The 17,760-nt window shown below is 41.2% G+C and overlaps 2 protein-coding genes across 12 annotated transcripts in view; one reads left to right on the forward strand and one right to left on the reverse strand.

Annotated features, from left to right (window-relative positions):
- EGFR (epidermal growth factor receptor) overlaps positions 1–17,760 on the reverse strand; it is a 1,326,436-nt gene that overhangs the window by 819,937 nt on the left and 488,739 nt on the right. The window lies entirely within an intron of this gene.
- The window catches only part of HECW1 (HECT, C2 and WW domain containing E3 ubiquitin protein ligase 1), a 255,066-nt gene that overhangs the window by 214,320 nt on the left and 22,986 nt on the right, over positions 1–17,760 (forward strand). For all 11 annotated transcript variants that reach the window (XR_007630633.1, XM_050330117.1, XM_050330094.1 and 8 more), the window contains 2 exons: positions 432–545; positions 3,388–3,540. Coding sequence is in view for 10 of the 11 variants with exons in the window: in XM_050330117.1 (XP_050186074.1) it covers positions 432–545; positions 3,388–3,540 (267 nt within the window). In the remaining variant the exon portion in view is untranslated. The remainder of the gene's footprint in view (positions 1–431; positions 546–3,387; positions 3,541–17,760) is intronic.

Consider the following 17,760-nt stretch of genomic DNA (forward strand, 5'->3'; position numbering starts at 1 on the left):
TATAAACAGAGGCTGATACTCCCTTAGCTTCCACTGCTACAGAAGCAGTATTTCCATGGACATTCACTGGGTTAAATCCAGGAAGTATTTGGGGCCAATTCCAGATAGCTATGATCTCATATACACAGGAAACTCCCAGCCCCCTCTGCCGTATAAATTTGTACATAGAGGTTGTTGCAGAGAGTCTTAGCAACACTTTGAACGTAATCACAGCGTTGTGCAGAAATTCACCTTTGAGGCACATAGAAAAAGCCTAATGAAACAACCCACTGAAACCCCATAATGGTCAAGTAGCAAATACACCAGCAGATGCAGTTTTATTGCATTCTCTGAGAACAAATGTCTGCCTTTAGCAGCCCTTGTTTACCTTCGGCCTCACAAGCTCGCACAAGACTCAGTCATTAGATCTTTATTTCTGCCTCCCTTTGCAGGTTAATTATACGGCGTGACCACTTGCTGGAAGGCACCTTTAACCAGGTAATGGCATATTCACGCAAGGAGCTCCAGCGGAACAAACTCTACGTCACGTTTGTTGGCGAGGAAGGGTAGGGAACCACAAAATGCTCTCAGTTTTGAAGTAGCTGTTATGTTGCAAAACACCAAGTTGACTAAGGCTGAGCTTCTCTTGTTATGTAATGTTTCTTTGGTTTTGTTTTGCCTCTGAGTAAGCGATTCATCTTAACTCAAACATTTGTTAAAAAGAACAGTAATACTTAGTTTTCCTAAAACACCTTCCAACTAGATGTCTAGAAGTGACAATTTGAATGGTTAAATCTAATGTCATCTGTTGCCATAGGTATTTTGACTGGCTGGAAGGAAAAACTCGACTACAGGCCAATGTTTACACACTGAATCAGTCTCAGGACTATAATTAGAGACCAGACCTTTATCCACTTTGTTACTCTAACTCTTCACAATGGATCTGGTTTTGCTTCAAAAATTTTTGCTTTGCATGCCATCTAATGATCATTTATTAGCCATATGTGGATTTCTTGTTTCTGGCTGAAGTAAGAAGCATGAATGCCATTTAGTTGTTACAGTTTAATTCACCCAGTTGGAAGGTGGAAGGAACAGAAGTCTCTTGAGAAAGCCTTTTCTCAGGAAACTTTCTACCAGTCTTACAAATCCGTGAGCCATTCCTGTATGATTAAAGCCAGCTTTTGTTTCAAAATGTAAACAGAACCTTTCAAAGCTGCCCTGGCTCACCTCAAGAGCTACATTGTATTTTTGAGGCTTAATTGACATGCTTTTATAATGGAAAGACCACTGTGCATGTTTCCAGTGTTCCATATAACAAAGGCATGAAATTGTATTTCAGTAGCTTTGCATGTAAAGTTTCTTTTTTTCTTCAAAACCACATGGATAGGATTTCAGTTCCAAAGGCACCAGAACAGTAAGGATCTCAGGCAGCTCTTGGCGTGTCCAGCAATTGCTGACACTGTTAGCTCTGAGGTGGCATGTCAAGTGAAGGGGCTTCTGGCAAGCTGAGCTTGTCTGGGGATGTGTTAGGTCCAGTGGAAAACAGAAGTCACCAATCTCTGAGAGAGTCTCAGTGACCTCAGTATCAAGGGATTTTTTCACTCTTACTTTTTATACTCCATGTTTCAGTATTATTTAACAGAGCTCCTCTTTCACAGCTGGTTTTGCCTCTGGCTTGCGAGTAAAGGATAAACACGTAACACACCTCCGTCTGTGTTTTCGAAATAGTGTTCTAGTATGCTAACACTGGCCAAAGTCATGTTTACCCCACATCTCTAATAACTTTTACTGTGTGTGGCATGGTGTCCTCAGGAGAAATTAAAAACCCATTTGATTTGCAAATTCAGTCATTCTTCACTGGTTCATTTACATCTGAAGATACATTCCTCCAGGGTTTCTGCTACTTAGTGCTAATAGTCCTTCTGCTGGAGGGACTCCAAGATACCAATTCCCTACTGAAAAGAGGAGTTGATGCTGTATGGCCATGTGATGCTGTATGGCCACAGCTTCCCACATGTTTCAAAGCCAAAAGGACATTGAGAATGAACTATGAAGGCTTTATGATGAGTTAATGTGCTGCCCAGAAATGCAATACCTGGTCTCCCCCTGAAGACTTTTTAATATACACAGGTGTTGCTTGTAGTTCTTTACTCCAAACATCATCAGGCTTAGCTCAGTATTTTGATGTCCACTGAACCAGATCTGTTCCCTGGTTGGCACTGGTGGGTCATGTGGGCTTATTACCATCCTTTTTTGCTGTTATGGCTTTAGTCTCACCACATGATCCTGGAGCTAAAGCTATGCAAAAACAGAAGTACTGAAGCTCTGATGCAAAACAGAGGAGGATGGGCCTGCCTGCCCCTTATCATCTTTCTAGCTGCACAAGTCAATCATTCAACTCCTTGCACCTAGGCTTCTGTAACTTCAAACATAGTACAGAGCATTCTGATCCAGCTGCAAAGCTTTCCACTTACTTTAGGTTTGTTAAGTAGAAGCAGTAGTGTCCACTTCAGGAAATCTTTCAGCACACGACATGTGGCTACAAATAATTTCTTCATATTGCTACATGTAGGTTTATTTTATAATGAAAAGCCTACCTACCAGTATTAGAGAATGATCCGTTTTTAATAAATACATCACAGTTGGATTTAATGCACTGTGCATTTGTGAAACTTTGTCTTGTTTTGCCTTTTTTTCCCCAAGTTGAGGTAATTGGAAACAGCTTGTTCTAAAAGTTGAGTTTAAAAAATAAAAGGAAAAAGAAGTGACTCTCTACAGAGCAAATTCATGCAACAGCAAAGCACAGCTGAAGGTGTACCATGTGAAAATATCAGAAAAGAAGAGCTTGGATGGAACAACTCAGGAATCATCATTTTATCTTGAGACACAGTTCTGTTGGGACGTGGTCTTGTTCAGAATACTCATATATCTATAGCTAAGAAAGCATCCTTGGGACTAGGCTTGGGACTAGGTTTGGCTACATCTCCATGTAGGAGAGTAAGAGCAGTTTCTGCTTCAGTCCAGGCTGTTTGGTCTGTGAAGCCAAGTGTTCACAGGCAGTTCAAACCCTCTCACAAAAAATCTAGCCCCCTGCTAGCCGCACAGCTGAGGCAAGGCTGAGCTTTGTACCTCCGATTTGTTAAGCCTTTGGAACAAAGGAAAACATAATAAATAAGGGATATGTCCCACTTATGATTCCTCCCAGGTCAACCTGGATACTGGTGAAATTTCAGCATCACAACTTGTTCAGGACTCAGGATCAAGTTTTAAGAGGAGAGATACACCATGTTAGAAACACTTGACTGCACAGGCTGCTGTGCTAAGACAGCAACCAGCATAGGCAAATCCAGGAAATTCATTGGAATGGTAAGGATCCTCATTTTATCTTTTCTATCTTTTCCTTTCCAGGTTGGATTACAGTGGCCCCTCCCGAGAATTCTTCTTCCTTCTGTCTCAGGAGCTCTTCAATCCTTATTATGGGCTGTTTGAGTATTCAGCCAATGACACTTACACTGTACAGATCAGCCCCATGTCTGCCTTTGTTGAAAATCACCTGGAATGGTAAGAACGTTTTATTCAGACTCAAACAATCATTTCAGAGCATTAAAAAAATGAAAAAGCAAAACAAAAGCTGCCAGTTTGGACTAGACTACATATAAACATTGCTGCTACTGGGAAGAAGTGGAAAGTAGTTTGTGAAGAAGAAAAGAGGGAGTAAGTGTAAATACAAGAGCAAGCTCTGAAAAAGGAGTTGTGATGAGGTACTGCTATTAAAGTGTGCTGCTCATGTTACTTGGGATTTGGTATTTCTGTACTCCTGTGTGAATGTGAAAAGGACTTTGCTTAAAGAACAAAAAGAGCTTTGCTTAATCCAGACCTCACCTCCTTGGTTCCTTTCTAAGAATAGCAAGTATGGTCTTTCTGTGTATCAAGAAGCATTGTGCTTGGAAGCTATACATTGTTCTCTAAGAGCCGCAATCCTGCTCTGTACCCACCACAGGCCTTAAAAAAGGCCAAGTGAAAGCAGCTTACCTTTTCTTCCCTGACAGACTGTCCCTGCTTGTGTGGGGCAAGGCCAGCAGAGTGAGCAGGTACTTTGCCGCACCAAGTATATGTGCAAACAGACAAATTGCCGATCTTGCTTCTTTTATCAAAAATTCTGAAAGCATATTGTGTTATCCTCGTTTTTTCTATCTGCCTCCAGATCTGTCTGTCTTTGGGAGTTGTTTTCGCTTTGATAGTTTCAGATGTGGTTCAGCAAAGCATGGGCTGCGAGCCCTGGGCATCGTTTGATCCCTTGTGGGATTTCATTGTGTCAAAGAAGTACTGCCACGTGGGTTTTTTTCCTATGATGTTTTTCTTTGTCAATCTCACTAAATTCTTTCAGAGCTCCTTTTTTAAAATGGAAGGCAGTTCAGCCCCTTTTAAATTGCAAATAGTACATGTCCCTCTATTCTTGTAAACAGATCCTCCTACGCTTGGCTTGCAGTGGGCAGGAGATCAAGAACAGTTGTACTGTCATGTCTGTTAAGGTTGAAGGAGAAAAAAGGATGTTTCTTGGTATAGCATGGTCTCTGAATTGCTGGGATTTTTTTTGTATTATCACTTACAGCAGTGGAGCATTATACTATCAATGATCTTTAGAATGTTTCTCTACTGACATGAACAGGAAGAGAACTGCTTTGTTCTTACAGCTTCTTCACCTCCCACTGCAATCCTGTTCATTAGACATTACGTGGTGCCTTCCCAGTCTTCAAGAAGAAATATAGTCTGACTTTTGTTCATCTTACCAGACTGCATGGGTAAACTTTTGATTAAGGAGGCCATTATTTGTGGAGATGTATTTTGATTTCAGGGCAGAGGACCACTTAGGCTGGTGCAAACCCAAGATCATTCTGCCCACATTGTGAGCCAACTGAATGCAGGCCTCTGTCTCTGGAAATGGTGTTGCCATGTTATCTCAGCAGTAGTGGAAACAGGCCCTTACTCTTATGTGTTATAAACACTGTCATTGCGAAGAGTTCAGCTGCAATTTTCTTAAGTGATAAATTCTGCTGCAAAAAATATATAGTTTGTTTGATCCCTTCCTTTTGTCCTTCTGTGCATTGAGATGTTTCAGCATGAAAGGGGCAGGTTTCTAAATGTTTCCTGGGCTTATAGAACTGCAGAAAGACACATAATATGATTTTCTGTAGCAGTTAGCATTTAACTCGGAAATCAGCAACAGTTAGACACTTAGGATATTTCTCCATCTACACGTACCAGCCTGGCTTCTTGCACACAAAATGTTATTTGGCCTTTGGGCATTTTTGATTTTCTTTTTTTAAGAAAGATAAATCTTTTGTCCTGCAGAAAGAAATAAATCCTATGAATGAAGAGGTTTGCACATAAAGTATTGTAAATAGGGCAAGATTGCAGAACCCAAGGGAAAGATAAGCAATATAGTCAGTCCTGGGAAGTACTTCTTGAAGCTGTTATGGAAATAATTGGCTGAGACCAGCATTTTATAATTAGCCCGATAGGTTTCATGATTGGGTTGTAGATATCTAGGCATTCTAAATGCTGTTGTGTTTATCTGTGCGACTGATCTCAGCTGTTCATGTGTAACCCTGCAGTGCTGTATTCAGAAGTCTGTGCAGCCAGCTAAAATAGGATTGGGACCAAGCTTTTTAAAACTCAGAGTAAGACTCTCTCCCATAAAGGCTTTGTAGGCTAACTTCTCCAATGGCACTGTGCTAATGTGCTTGACCTTGTTTGTTCACGAGGAACAGGGTTTTATGATCTCCTCAGTCTTTCTCCAACTTCATTTTCATCACAGTGCTAAAACTTCTGTTTCTCAGATCTACTTGTTGATGTAATTCCAGCAGAGCCTCCTCCATCTAACATACAAAAAATAAAGATTATCTTCCAGTTCTCAAATCTGTTATGAAGCACCAATTAACACAGATGAAACAGTCTGAGAGCTCCAAGGTCACAGATAATTAATATTCATAGTCTTTTCAAAGCTTGAAGTCTGATGTCAGTCATGAAAACCACACAATCGCAATTGGTTTAGATTTGCAGATTTCTTCAGCTGTATGCTTTTTTGTGCTTGGGGGCTTATCATTTATGTGAAATACACCCTTGGCATGTATTTCTGCAAGAATGGCTATGTTAAGAAGCAGGACCAGCAAAAAAATTCCCTCAAAATTATTTTACATTTTCTCTTTCTTAAGAGAACAGTGGTGAGTTTGAGATAAATACAACAAAATGCAAAGATGTGATGTTTTGTTCATATTGGCAGAATTGAGAAATACACTGCTCTTTTCCCCCGGCCTAAAAGTTACTGTTCTGCCCCTTTTAATGGCTTATTTCATGCTTTGCTCTTTGTGCAAACAGCATTCTGAGTCCAAAATGAGCACATCAAAGCACAGAGTAGTTGTATGTATGCCAAGTTATGAAAGAGACATAATGACTGGAAAATATTTCTCATTTATGGAGAAACTGAGATTTAACACCTTTCCCTCAAGCTTCCATTGAATAAGACTTTCTCCTTCAGTTAACATATGTACATGCTGAACACTCAAAATATAAGATATCAAACACTTTTAAAGTTAAAAAAAAATATTTAACGTTTCCATTTATCTGAAAGGACACTGTTATAACTCTCTAGACCAAATAATGATGATACACATTTTTATCTGCATGCTACAGGATGTACCTGAAGCTTGTAGCCAGAAGAGCTGCTTTTAATCCATGCCAGTAATGAGCCATTCTGTCTGATCTGGGTGACATGTCTAGCTTTTTGCCTGGATATTTGAATAAACCTTTAAAATACACCCCCACTTAAGGTAGTTTGCCCTGCTCCAAGTAAGTGGGCAAAATATTGTGCCAGCTGCTGTCTATATATGCTGTCTATTATTGCCCAAGAATAACATTCATGTCTTTGCACTAGTGTTTTGAACAACTGGGATAGGGTGAGCCACTGAAGAATCCTTCTCAAGTTTTGTTCAATATCCTGGGAGGTGGAGTGGTGGGGAATATGAAATGTTTTTATCACAGCCTCGTGCGGCTGAGGTCATTTGATCTGTTCAGCCTGGAGGAGACTGAGGGGAGACCTCATTGCAGTTACAACTTCCTCACGAGGCGAAGCTGAGGGCCAGGCACTGATCTCTTCTCTGCGGTGACCAGAACCCAAGAGAATGTCATGAAGCTGTGTCAGGGGAGGTTTAGGTTGGATATTAGGAAAAGGCCCTTCACCCAGAGAGTGGTTACGTAGTGGAACAGGCTCCCCAGGGAACTGGTCACAGCACCAAGCCTGGCAGAGTTCAAGAGGCATTTGGACAATGCTCTCGGGCACCTGGTGTGACTCTTGGGTATGGTCCTGTGCAGGGCCAGGAATTGGACTCGATGACCCTTGTGGGTCTCTTCCAACTCAGCATATTCTGTGATTCTGTGAAAGCTGGACCTGTGATATTCAGTACAGTTCCATAATGCTGCATTCCTACATACTAATAAATGACTCCCAATCACTTGCCAAATTGGCTTCTCACTTTCCTCCCTGTTAACAGTCTTTTGAAAGACTGCAGATGGACTTTGAGTTCCTGAAGCATTGAAGCCCTGGGGTCCAGGACGACTGGTATTAGCGGATCTACAAAGATACTTCTTCACTGAGGTGAAAATGGTTTCTGTCTCTGATTTGAATTACTAACATTTGATTGAATACTGTAGTTCTCTTTTTCACCAAAAGTCAGTAAATATTAAAAGATTGGTTGGGTAGATCAACTCTGAGGAAATATGTTTCTAAATTCTGGGACTAAAATGCCTGGTTCTGGAGTTTGCATAGTCTCAGATCTTCCTATGGCTTACTGGTTACTCTCCCTGTCTTCATGGTGCATTTTCAAGAGGTCTAGAAAGTGGCTGGCATCTTTTCCACGCATCTCATTCTTTCTGTATTGTAACAAAATCACTTGCCTAATCATGCTGTGATACACTGTGGTTTTCCTCTGGTCTATATTTTGCCTGACATTTTCCATAGTATTTCCCTACTCAGCTCTAGCTAAGCAAGGTGGTTTACTGAATGTCTGTTTCTATGATAATTTCTGTATCATCTTCACCAAACCTGAAGAGTATTATTTTTGTACTGTTTCATTGTTCACGTGGCTGCCACTTTCACATGTTATGATTTGGCTGTCATCGTAATATCACTTAAGAAGCTCTGCTTCGTAGAATAAAGCAGTTCTTAGCGTTTTCTTGTGAACTTCCCATCACTGCTGCAAGTACTTCATCTGACAATGACAACAAAAGTACTGTTGTTTTTTTAGTTCACAAATCATTGTGTTCATACTCTGCTGTCAGGTGGAAATCCAATCTCTCTTTTTCATGTCTTCTGAGTGGGCCAGAGTTTTCCTTCACAGCAGTCCTGCCCTGAGGAGTAGTGCAGTAAGATAATGTAATGCACCCTTTTTTGAGAGACAGCGCTGTACTCATGGCACAGTCATCCCCACCAGACTTTTTGTCACCAGATCTCTTGCCTGTTCTTTTGTCTGACTTGCTCCAGCAATCCATGTCACATCATCTGCTTTTGAATTTTTGGTCATTGCATGTTTGTAAATGTAGAACCAAAGCCAGAAATGTGAAAAGAAGAAAAGAAGCCCAGTCTCTGCATAAAAGGCCAAATGGCCTAGACAGAAAAAATCATTCACAGACATTCATTTGGAGATCTGAGGGATCTTAACTTGAAACATCTTTTTCTGTGTTTTCATAGTAAATTAGTGACAGCATGGGGTTTTGTAACAGTCAGACATTTGTGGACCTTGCTGTGACATTTATGCAGCCAGAGAGCAGTACCCCAGTTTTACAGTTATCTTAGATGTATTTACAGCTTGCTAATTGTACTTAGCGTTCTGTATCCATCTCAGAAAACTCCTGTTGCGTTGCTTGTTTTTCTGTATATGAAAATTACTACATTTATTTAGCAGAACCTTATTAGAAAGTTGAAGACCTATGAGTAAAGTAGTTTTATGCAGAACCCTACTGAAGACCACAAAGATGGTGATGTAGTTTAAACCAGCAGCCCAGGTCTCCAGAAGCTGTAGGCTGATTCCTGGCTGCAGTGCCGAATGAACTCCATTAACTGAATGTTCATTTAGAACTGCTTTGGGGCAGGAGTTTCTTCATTCAGTTCCCATAGTTAACCTTTCTTTCTGCCCTCCGATACCCTTCTTTGTATTCTAGTCCATGCTGCCGAACAGAGTCAGACAGAAGACTTGCATGTATTTCCATGTTGTGTTCTGCAGGCAGATGGAAGCCTGGTGTGCCCACTCTCCGTGCAGACATGAACTTGCTTTCCCTGTGCTCCAAGCCAGCTGACATGGTTACTGCAACACTGAGCTGAGAAAATATATACTGTCTCCCATCAGGGCTGGTTACTCCGGGCTTGGCACTGCCTCGATTGCTTTTATGTGCTGTGGCAAGCTTGGCACGTGGATAGAGCAAACTCCCTTTGCCTGCACAGCGCTGTGTGGGCATAGCCACAGCCAAACTCTGAGCGGCCCCTTTATTTATTTGTGTGAAAGAGAAACCACGTAAGCATCACTATCCATCTCTAGCATCCCAAAGAATGCAGGCAAGTGGTTTTCCCATCTTTTGTTATAATAAACCCAAGAAGAACCCAGAATGTTGCAACCTCGGCTGTCCTTTCTCCTTAGAGAGCTCGCTTGGTTTTCTTAACCCAGTTTCCTTAGGAGTAGTGCCTTGTGCAATTGCCCTGATCAGACAAATTCCTGGTAAGTTTGAGACCTGTTTGACAGGAAGGTGAACGTCTCAAAGATACTGATTTCCTAAAAGCTTTATGAAACTTGTGTCAGGCTGCAGGATAGATCTGCAACAGAGTGCCTTAGTCAGGCAGGTTGGTGATCTCAACAGGGATCTGTTCTGTCCTCTCAGCTGGCCAGGCAGCATGAGCAAGCTGACAGTTCTTTCACGGGCACAGGCTGCGAACCAGCTATAACATCTTGCTCAGTAGCTTGTGGATGTGAGGGAGAGCTGTGAAAACTCAAGGGAGGCAGAAGGGAGAAACTGGAGATACTCCAAAGTGTGGGAAGTGCTAGCAGAGATGTGTAGGAGGAACTGTAGCTATTGCAGTGTGGTAGTGTAGGGCCATCAGAGACAGATCTATAGGAAACAAAGCTCCATTAATCCTACTACGCAGAAAATTACTTGTTTCAGCTAATGTGTTTTTAAAGAAAGTGACAAATTGCCTCATGACCTAATGGGTTGTATTCAGATGCTGACCAGCTCATAGGATGGATTTAGGCACATTCCGTGGCTCTTTATAGAAGCAGTGGAGAAATGTAGTCACAGCATCTAAGCAGGAGGTCTGCAAACTGCCATTACTCCTCTCCACTGACTGAAAGTAGCTCTGGGGAATATGTGGTGTGAGTTACTCATTAATCTGTCTAATTTTTCAACTGCTGTGGCAGTCAGCCTACATATGGCCCAATACTGAGGGAGTCAGAAACACTGAGTTTGGCTTTGGGCTCAAAAGGGACAGTTGTGTGGGTCTGCATTTGGGGGAGGAATAAATTTTGAAGACCAATTTTGCAACCGTCTTGAAAGGGCCTGTTCATGCTAAACACTGAAAAACCATCCTCTTAAAAATCAGATCAGATACAGCACCACCCCAGAGTGGGGCATCCAGCTATATCCAGTTGTTTTTGAAATTAGATGATTACCTCTTTGCCTCAGTTTCCATCTGAAGAGATTTCCTAGTATGTAATCAACTTGAAATCCATTTGACGCACACTGATGCTCTGAACTGCTTTGAAATTCTCAGATGAAAGGCACCATAGAAAACCAGAGGATTTAACGTTATGTTATACTATAAATTTTAATTACTAGCAATATCTTATTTTAAATACATTATGTTTGCATGAGAAGTTTTCAAGCACTATTGTAAATCTTCTGGACAAGAATCACTTTAAAATAAATGTGCAGCTGAAATAATTTTATAAGACCTTTTCACTATGTGAAAGGGGTATGTTACTGAAGTGCCTTCTTGCTGCTGTACTGTGGTCTCTCTCAATGCCTTCTGTACTTAAGTAAACTTTGATTTTCCTATTAAGTTTGATGTATGACTATATCACATAGAGCCTACCTCAACAACTGGTTAATTACTTATTAAGGGTCAGGAGGAATTGGAAGATTAAAGGGAAACCAAAACTGAAGGAGAAGAAAAACTTTCTCTTTAACCAAGCTTGTACAGCAACCTTTTTTTTTTTTCAAGAAAAAAAAAAAAAAGGTTCTGCTTTATATTTACCTTGTTCTTGACTTTCTGTCTCTTAGTAGAGAATTTTTTTCCAAGTCCTTTTAAGGATCTGAATGGCACTGTTATATAAGTTGAAAGAAGTGATGTGTCTCACAGTCTCTGCCCCTTTTTCCTTCTCTGAATTTCATAGCCTCACCAGGACTGCTTCCATAATTAGAGTTTGGTTTGAGGGAATGGCGGGTGTTCTGTTTTGTTCTGTTTTTACAAAAGTCATATTTATGGTTTTTTCCCCTTGCTCGGGGCCATTTAGTCTTTTGCAACACTGCAGATTAAGTTTGCCCAGAGATGGGAGGCTTCACATGAAAATCTCCATAGTGTCTCCACCTTGCATGTGGCAGAGGAGAAAAGGGTAAAATCCATGCTGTCCCTGAGCACGTGGGCCTGCAGGGAACCATAGGGATGGGCAGTGATTCTATGTATGTTTGTAGTGGCAAAAAACTCCCAGGGAGTGATGAATGTCCTCATATCTCCTGTTCCGGCCACACTGGAATGGCAGGGCTGAGCTGTCACTATGAAGTATTGCTCAGTCATCACTGCCCCTCCTTATTTCTCACTACATTTTATTCAGACTTTGGTGAGGTAAAGAAAAGTCAACTAGAGCAGGTGCAGAAATTCCCAAGCTAACCTTCTTTATTAGCAGCACAATTCATACATCAAAAGAAAGACTGCTTGCAGAGCAGTATTGTTTTCAGTAAATCACCCAAATTCATTTTGGGTATTTTTGGGCAGAAAAAACATTTCTTTTTGTGTAGGCCTCTCCCTGGGATGTTTTGAAGGTTAAAAGTTTCATTTGACCATTGAAAATGATTCTTCATTTCAGTATGTTACCTTAGTGTTACATTAAATTCCAGAAAAGGGGAATATTAAAGATTTGAGCTGATCTGTATGTTTTTAAAGGGAGAAAGGCAACATTGAGTTTGTCAGTTTGCCCCAGCTTGAGACGTATTTTTCAAAATCTCAATAAACTTATGGAGGATGAGAAAAATCCTGACCTGACCACCCTCTGTGAGAAAAAATTCATTTAATAAAAGAATACAGAGCTGTGCATTCAGTATCTTGTGGTTGATTGAAGGAAGCTTTTTACACTGTGACTTATGTCTTCCATTCTGGAAGAGGACAGAGTGGAAACTGGAATTATTTAATTATGTTGGCAAGAATTGTAAAGGAAAAGTCAAAATTTTTCTTAGACCTGAGAACAAGAATGCGAAGGATCAGGCCTTCTATTCTGCATATTCCCAGGAGAGGATTGGAGCAGTCAGTTTGCAGTGGATTCAATAATTTGCAAAACAATATCTAAGGCAGACTGTCAAGCAACTAATAGCATGTCTGAATATTAGCACACAGATTTCTGAGTTTACTCAATTGAGGAACCTCATCCTGAGAGACAGGGATCATTGGCTGAATCACAGCACAGTGCAAACCCACCCAAGTGTGCAGCTTCTGGGCCAGGGAGGGTAAGTCCACACGGCTCTACACTGCAGGTGACCTGTTTGCAGTTGGCTCAATATCTGCATCATGCTTCATCACGAGGTGTAAACATTCCTGGGTGTTTACCTGGGACTGCATGATGAGCAGTCTCTCTCATTTTTAAATACCCCAGACAGGCTGGAAAAGATTTTGACTGGAAATAAGCCCATTATTGTGGCTTCAGTGTTCATAGTAGGCCATTGAAGGAAAATGTGCAGTCATTCAGCTTGTGCTTTTATGACTCTCTTGTCTGGCAGATGACTAAATCTCTGGATTTTCCCCTGTAGCTTGACTTGTTTCAAAACACGGCAAACGTTAAGTCATGCAATGTATAAAACTTTAATAATTCATAGATTTGAAAATGCCCACCACCAACCTTTCCAAAATTTTTGACTGAGGAATCAAAGTCCCTTGTTGAAAATGCTCCTTTGCTGGCTTGAAAAAAACAACCCATATGCATAGACTAAAGTGGTCCATAAGGAGCTGATCATAAACTGGAGCTGATGGACAAAATTACATATCATTTTATAGAAGACGAGAAAGTAAAAAGTGTCAAATAGACTAAGCAACTAAAGTGGACCAGGGACTCAGAGGAGTGTGATTCCAGTATTGTCGCCAGCACCTTTTTCTTGATAAGAAACTTCAGATAAGTCATTTTACACTGGTACCTAATTTTTCTAGTTTTTCAAATGATCTCCTCTGTAAGCTGCTTTGACATCTGCCAGTCAAAAATACAGTCAGGATATGACAATCACAAAATGTAGAGGTTCGTAGTCTTCCAGCCAGTAGTCCATACCTCAGTCTGTATCTCCTCTGTAGCACTGGGCAGAACTGGAGGAGTGTTTGCCAAGAGTCTCACAGGTCAGTATGTTTTATCCATTGTACCAGCAAGAAAAGCTAAAGCCTGCAGGCAGACTGGTTTCTGATGAAGGTTAGTCATGCTTGTGCTGCTGTGTTTTGGCAGGGCTTCTCCCAGAGGAGGATGATTGTACATTATGGGCTATGAGGTTGATAGTTCTGCAAGCAGAGATGGCCACTTCAGCACTCGGCCACACTCCCCCTCTCCTTCTGCAAAACTCTGCATTCGCGGAACTTCTTTGTTACTGGTAAAATGACACATAGCACAGACTTCTTGTTCCAGAGAGAGACCATCTTCATTTTAGATAGCCAGGATATAAGGAAGATGAAAAGATCGCTTGAGTGGACATGCAGCATAGCTAGGTTAGAGACAAGGAAAAGACTTGGAGGATCTGATTAGGATAAATAAAGAAGCAATAAGGTTTTCATTATCTCTTTGGTTTTCAGTTGCTGGTAGATTAAGCTTCAGGAATGGTTTGAGGTTTAGTTGCTAGTTTAGGGTGCATGAGCTCCAGAGATTTAGAAGGACATGGATAGTTCACATTTCCATTGCATGTAAGTGATAGATCTTTTTCATGTGGTTACTCCTTAGTACTTGAGAAACAGAAATGTTGTGTTCCACTTGGCGATAGATCCAGAAAATAAAAGTAGGGCAAGATCTTACTGAGGTGTCAATATCTACTTGCCTTTTGCAGGAAAAACTTTATGCACAAATTAGCAATAAACATAATGAGGAAGTATGGAGACTCCCCTTAAAAACTCAGTAACTATCTGAAAACCTGTAATGAATTTTGACCATATGTGGGATCAGTGTTTCAGTATTTAGAACATAACTCAGAGGGGGTAAAACCAAAACCTAGTTGAGCGAGTCATTACCATTCCTTCAAAAGATATGTGTGGGGATCTAGAGTAGGTTCTCAGGTGGCATGCCAGTGTTGCTAATTAGATATCAGAAGAGTGGGATGAGTTCTCAGTACAACATTGGGTGATGCCATGCAGAGATGACCCAACAGTATGTCTTGATCTATCTGAGAATTCTTCATACTAGAGTTGGATATAAGAAAAGAAAATGAGCTAACAGTAGTCTTGCTACTTCTTGTATTGGAATTCTTCTCCATGAGTAATTTAGGAATTATTCTACCTTTTCCTTTTAATGTGCTGAATCTTCACAGACTTCCGTCTCACAGCCTTTGTAAGAACCATTCCTTTCATATTAATGACACATGAGCTCATCAGATTCCTGACCTGAAGAGGCATCCTGCCGGAATGCCACAGCATCCACCTCCGAGCCTGCAGATATGCAGAGCAAACCTGCCACGAGGCCAAATGACATGGTGGCAGAGAGGCGACCTGCAAGGTTTGCAGATGCAAGTGAGATAGAACAGCGTTAGCTATCCCAGCCTGCATGGCCAAACCCTCCTGACAGCAGAAAGCCCCGTGTCATCGCATTGCTCCGTTCGAGCGTTCTGTCATCTATGTGGGTAGGGGTTAAACATGCACACCAAATTAAAGAATGGCATTTGTTAATGAAGGCTGATAGAAGTGTGGGTTTGATCCACTGCCAAGGTTTTGTAAAGGTGATCTGATGTACTCCTAGATTATTTCTCTGTAAATGTGGCTCATACAGGACATGTTGGTCATGTCCTGCACTGAGCCAGTACAAGGATACTGGTGCATATACCTAACACACTGCCAGTTTAGCTTAAAATTCATAGTGTATGAGTCCAGGCAGAGTTGTTGTAACCGTCTGGTCAGCTTTCTTGCAAAAGACACAGTTCTTTCTTGAATTAGAAAAAAAAAATAAATTCTTCATTTATAAAGTGTTAGTGCTGGTAATAACACCAAAATTCAGAAATCACAGAATCAGTACATTTTCCTCTTCATGTTGTGTCTCCCCTTCATATCACAAGATTGCGAATCACAAACTTTTAGGCTATTAGAATGGATTCTTAATTCCTTTAATCAGCAGTTTCTGGCCTTCAGGTTGTTCCAAAGTGTCTTCATAACAATGGTGGGTTTAACTGTCCCTTTAAAACAAGCTGTACCACAACATCTTGAATCCCTGATGCCTGATTTCCTACAAATTTCTGTTTCATGACTGAATTCTCTGTTGTCTAATAAGATGCATGTTCAGAGTGAAGTCTTTCCTGTGACTGTGCCTTTCTAAATATTTCCTCTTGTTAGATTTTCTGTTATCTAATAATGATTGAGATTAGGTCCAGTCTCTACTGCTGTGAAGGACTAATAAGCTGTCCAGCTGTCGGGCATCCACCTGACAAATATCGTTCTCCCTCAGGAGAGCTGCCAAGGACAGAAACCCTGTACTACAGCTGAAGCCTCATTTGTTCAGTTTGTCTTTCAGGTGGCCAGAAGTTCATCTGCACAATTAAACAGTCAAAAGCTTTAAAACTGGTGCAAGCAGAAAGTATAAATTTGCCTTACAGATGAAAGCAAGTTTTCACTAGTCTTATGAAAGGAAAGTGGCATTTTCAAATTTTACGTGAACCGTGTTATATTTATCTCTCTTGAGCCCTTCTTTGAATATTTTTTCACAAGCTACTGCATCAAGAAGGGCACACTTAAATGGAGCTAATGTGTTTGAGTGAGATAAGGCTTGCAAGATTTTCAATCTTTTTAATCCCATCAGGTGCTTCCTCTATTTAGGATTTGAAGTTTTCATACCATACCCAATTTAGCCCACAAGGTATGGTTCCCAAAGCATCCCCAATAGAATGATAAAATCCGTTCTTCCTCCTTACACATGGATTACAATTTTTTCAAGGTACATCATTATCCATCTGAATCCAAGCTGAAATTGTCATATAAAGTAGAGCTGCATTCATCCAGCCAGTTAAGAGAGAGCCCTGTAACGAAGTGTCATTATGGGTCCTATCTTGCTCTGGTCCTATGTGATAACAACTGGAGTAAATTAAATCTCCTGTAACCCAGCTTCAATTTGTTGCCCAGTCGCTGCTATAGAATATAGATTTGTCTCTCCATCAGTACACAGATATGCAGTAGGTATGCAGAGTAAGAGAGTATGCAGAGTAAGTGAAGGGAATGAGCCTGTTATTTTGCAACAGGCTGTTGTGAAGCAGGCTGTTTCAGGGGCACCTGAAGCCTCCAGAAGGAAAAAGAGTTAGCTGGGTACTGTGGAAACTTCTGCAAATGGGTCAAAGAGTAGTGTTGTTAAAAGCCAGAAAGCAGGTGCACACAATGTCCTTTTTGAGTGGAAGAACGGTGTCAATAGGCAGTCCAACCAGAGCAGCTCTACTGCTCATTAATTCTGTCTTTAAAGTAAAGTAATTCCACCATTTCCTGTTCATTAACTCCTTCCTGCATTTCCACTCTCTGCTGGAGCACATTACTCAGACTCAATCATTGTCTCCAGAAAGGAAGGATGTTGAAAGAAAAGGCCAGAGCAAGACCTTGCATTCCCCAGCTCTCCCAAACTAGCATTTCTGCTAGAAAGAAACCAAACAAGCATTTTACATTTCCTTGGAAAGATAAATGTAAGTCAGGTTTAAGGAAGGTATGTGCCCTCTAGCCAGGATTTACCTTTGTGCTGCTTATTCTGTCAAGAAAACCTGTTTTGTTCTGAAGGGACTGTCTCAGCCACCTCTAAATCTCACCAATGCTCTAAATCTGACAGGAAGAAATAAACACGGGAGTCTGGTTTGGTTTTAACTGGCTTTTGTAAGGAGGGCAATTTGTTTCTTCTTGCTTTTTTGTCAGTTTCGATACATTTTAAGTGAGACTGTTATGCTTGGCTGATTGTAGTGGCAGCATGATGGACTGTATGGACACACACCCAGACAGACTGTATTGTTGTTCTCTGAGAATAGTAGCAAACCTTTTAATAGGCATCCACTGACTTACCATGGTCCGTGTTTCTCAGGTATCCGCTGACTTGCCATGATCAGTGTTTCTCAGTGCACTGCTGGACCACAGCAGTGTGACCTTTGGTCCCAGGCCCTGTCCAACCTGGGCAAGGGGCCAGAGGACCTTGTCATACACCGCTCTTCAGATCACAGAGTCAAGCATAGCAAGTCTTTGCAGAGATACTGGAGCTTTGTGCAAGGGCAGAAGGGTCTGTGGGTTGGAGAGCTCACACCCTTTGGACATGAAGCAGTGTGTCTTCGGGGTGA

Source organism: Myiozetetes cayanensis, unplaced genomic scaffold (assembly GCF_022539395.1).
Source record: "Myiozetetes cayanensis isolate MyiCay16 unplaced genomic scaffold, myiCay2020 scf1, whole genome shotgun sequence".
NCBI classification, from domain to species: Eukaryota; Metazoa; Chordata; class Aves; order Passeriformes; family Tyrannidae; genus Myiozetetes; species Myiozetetes cayanensis.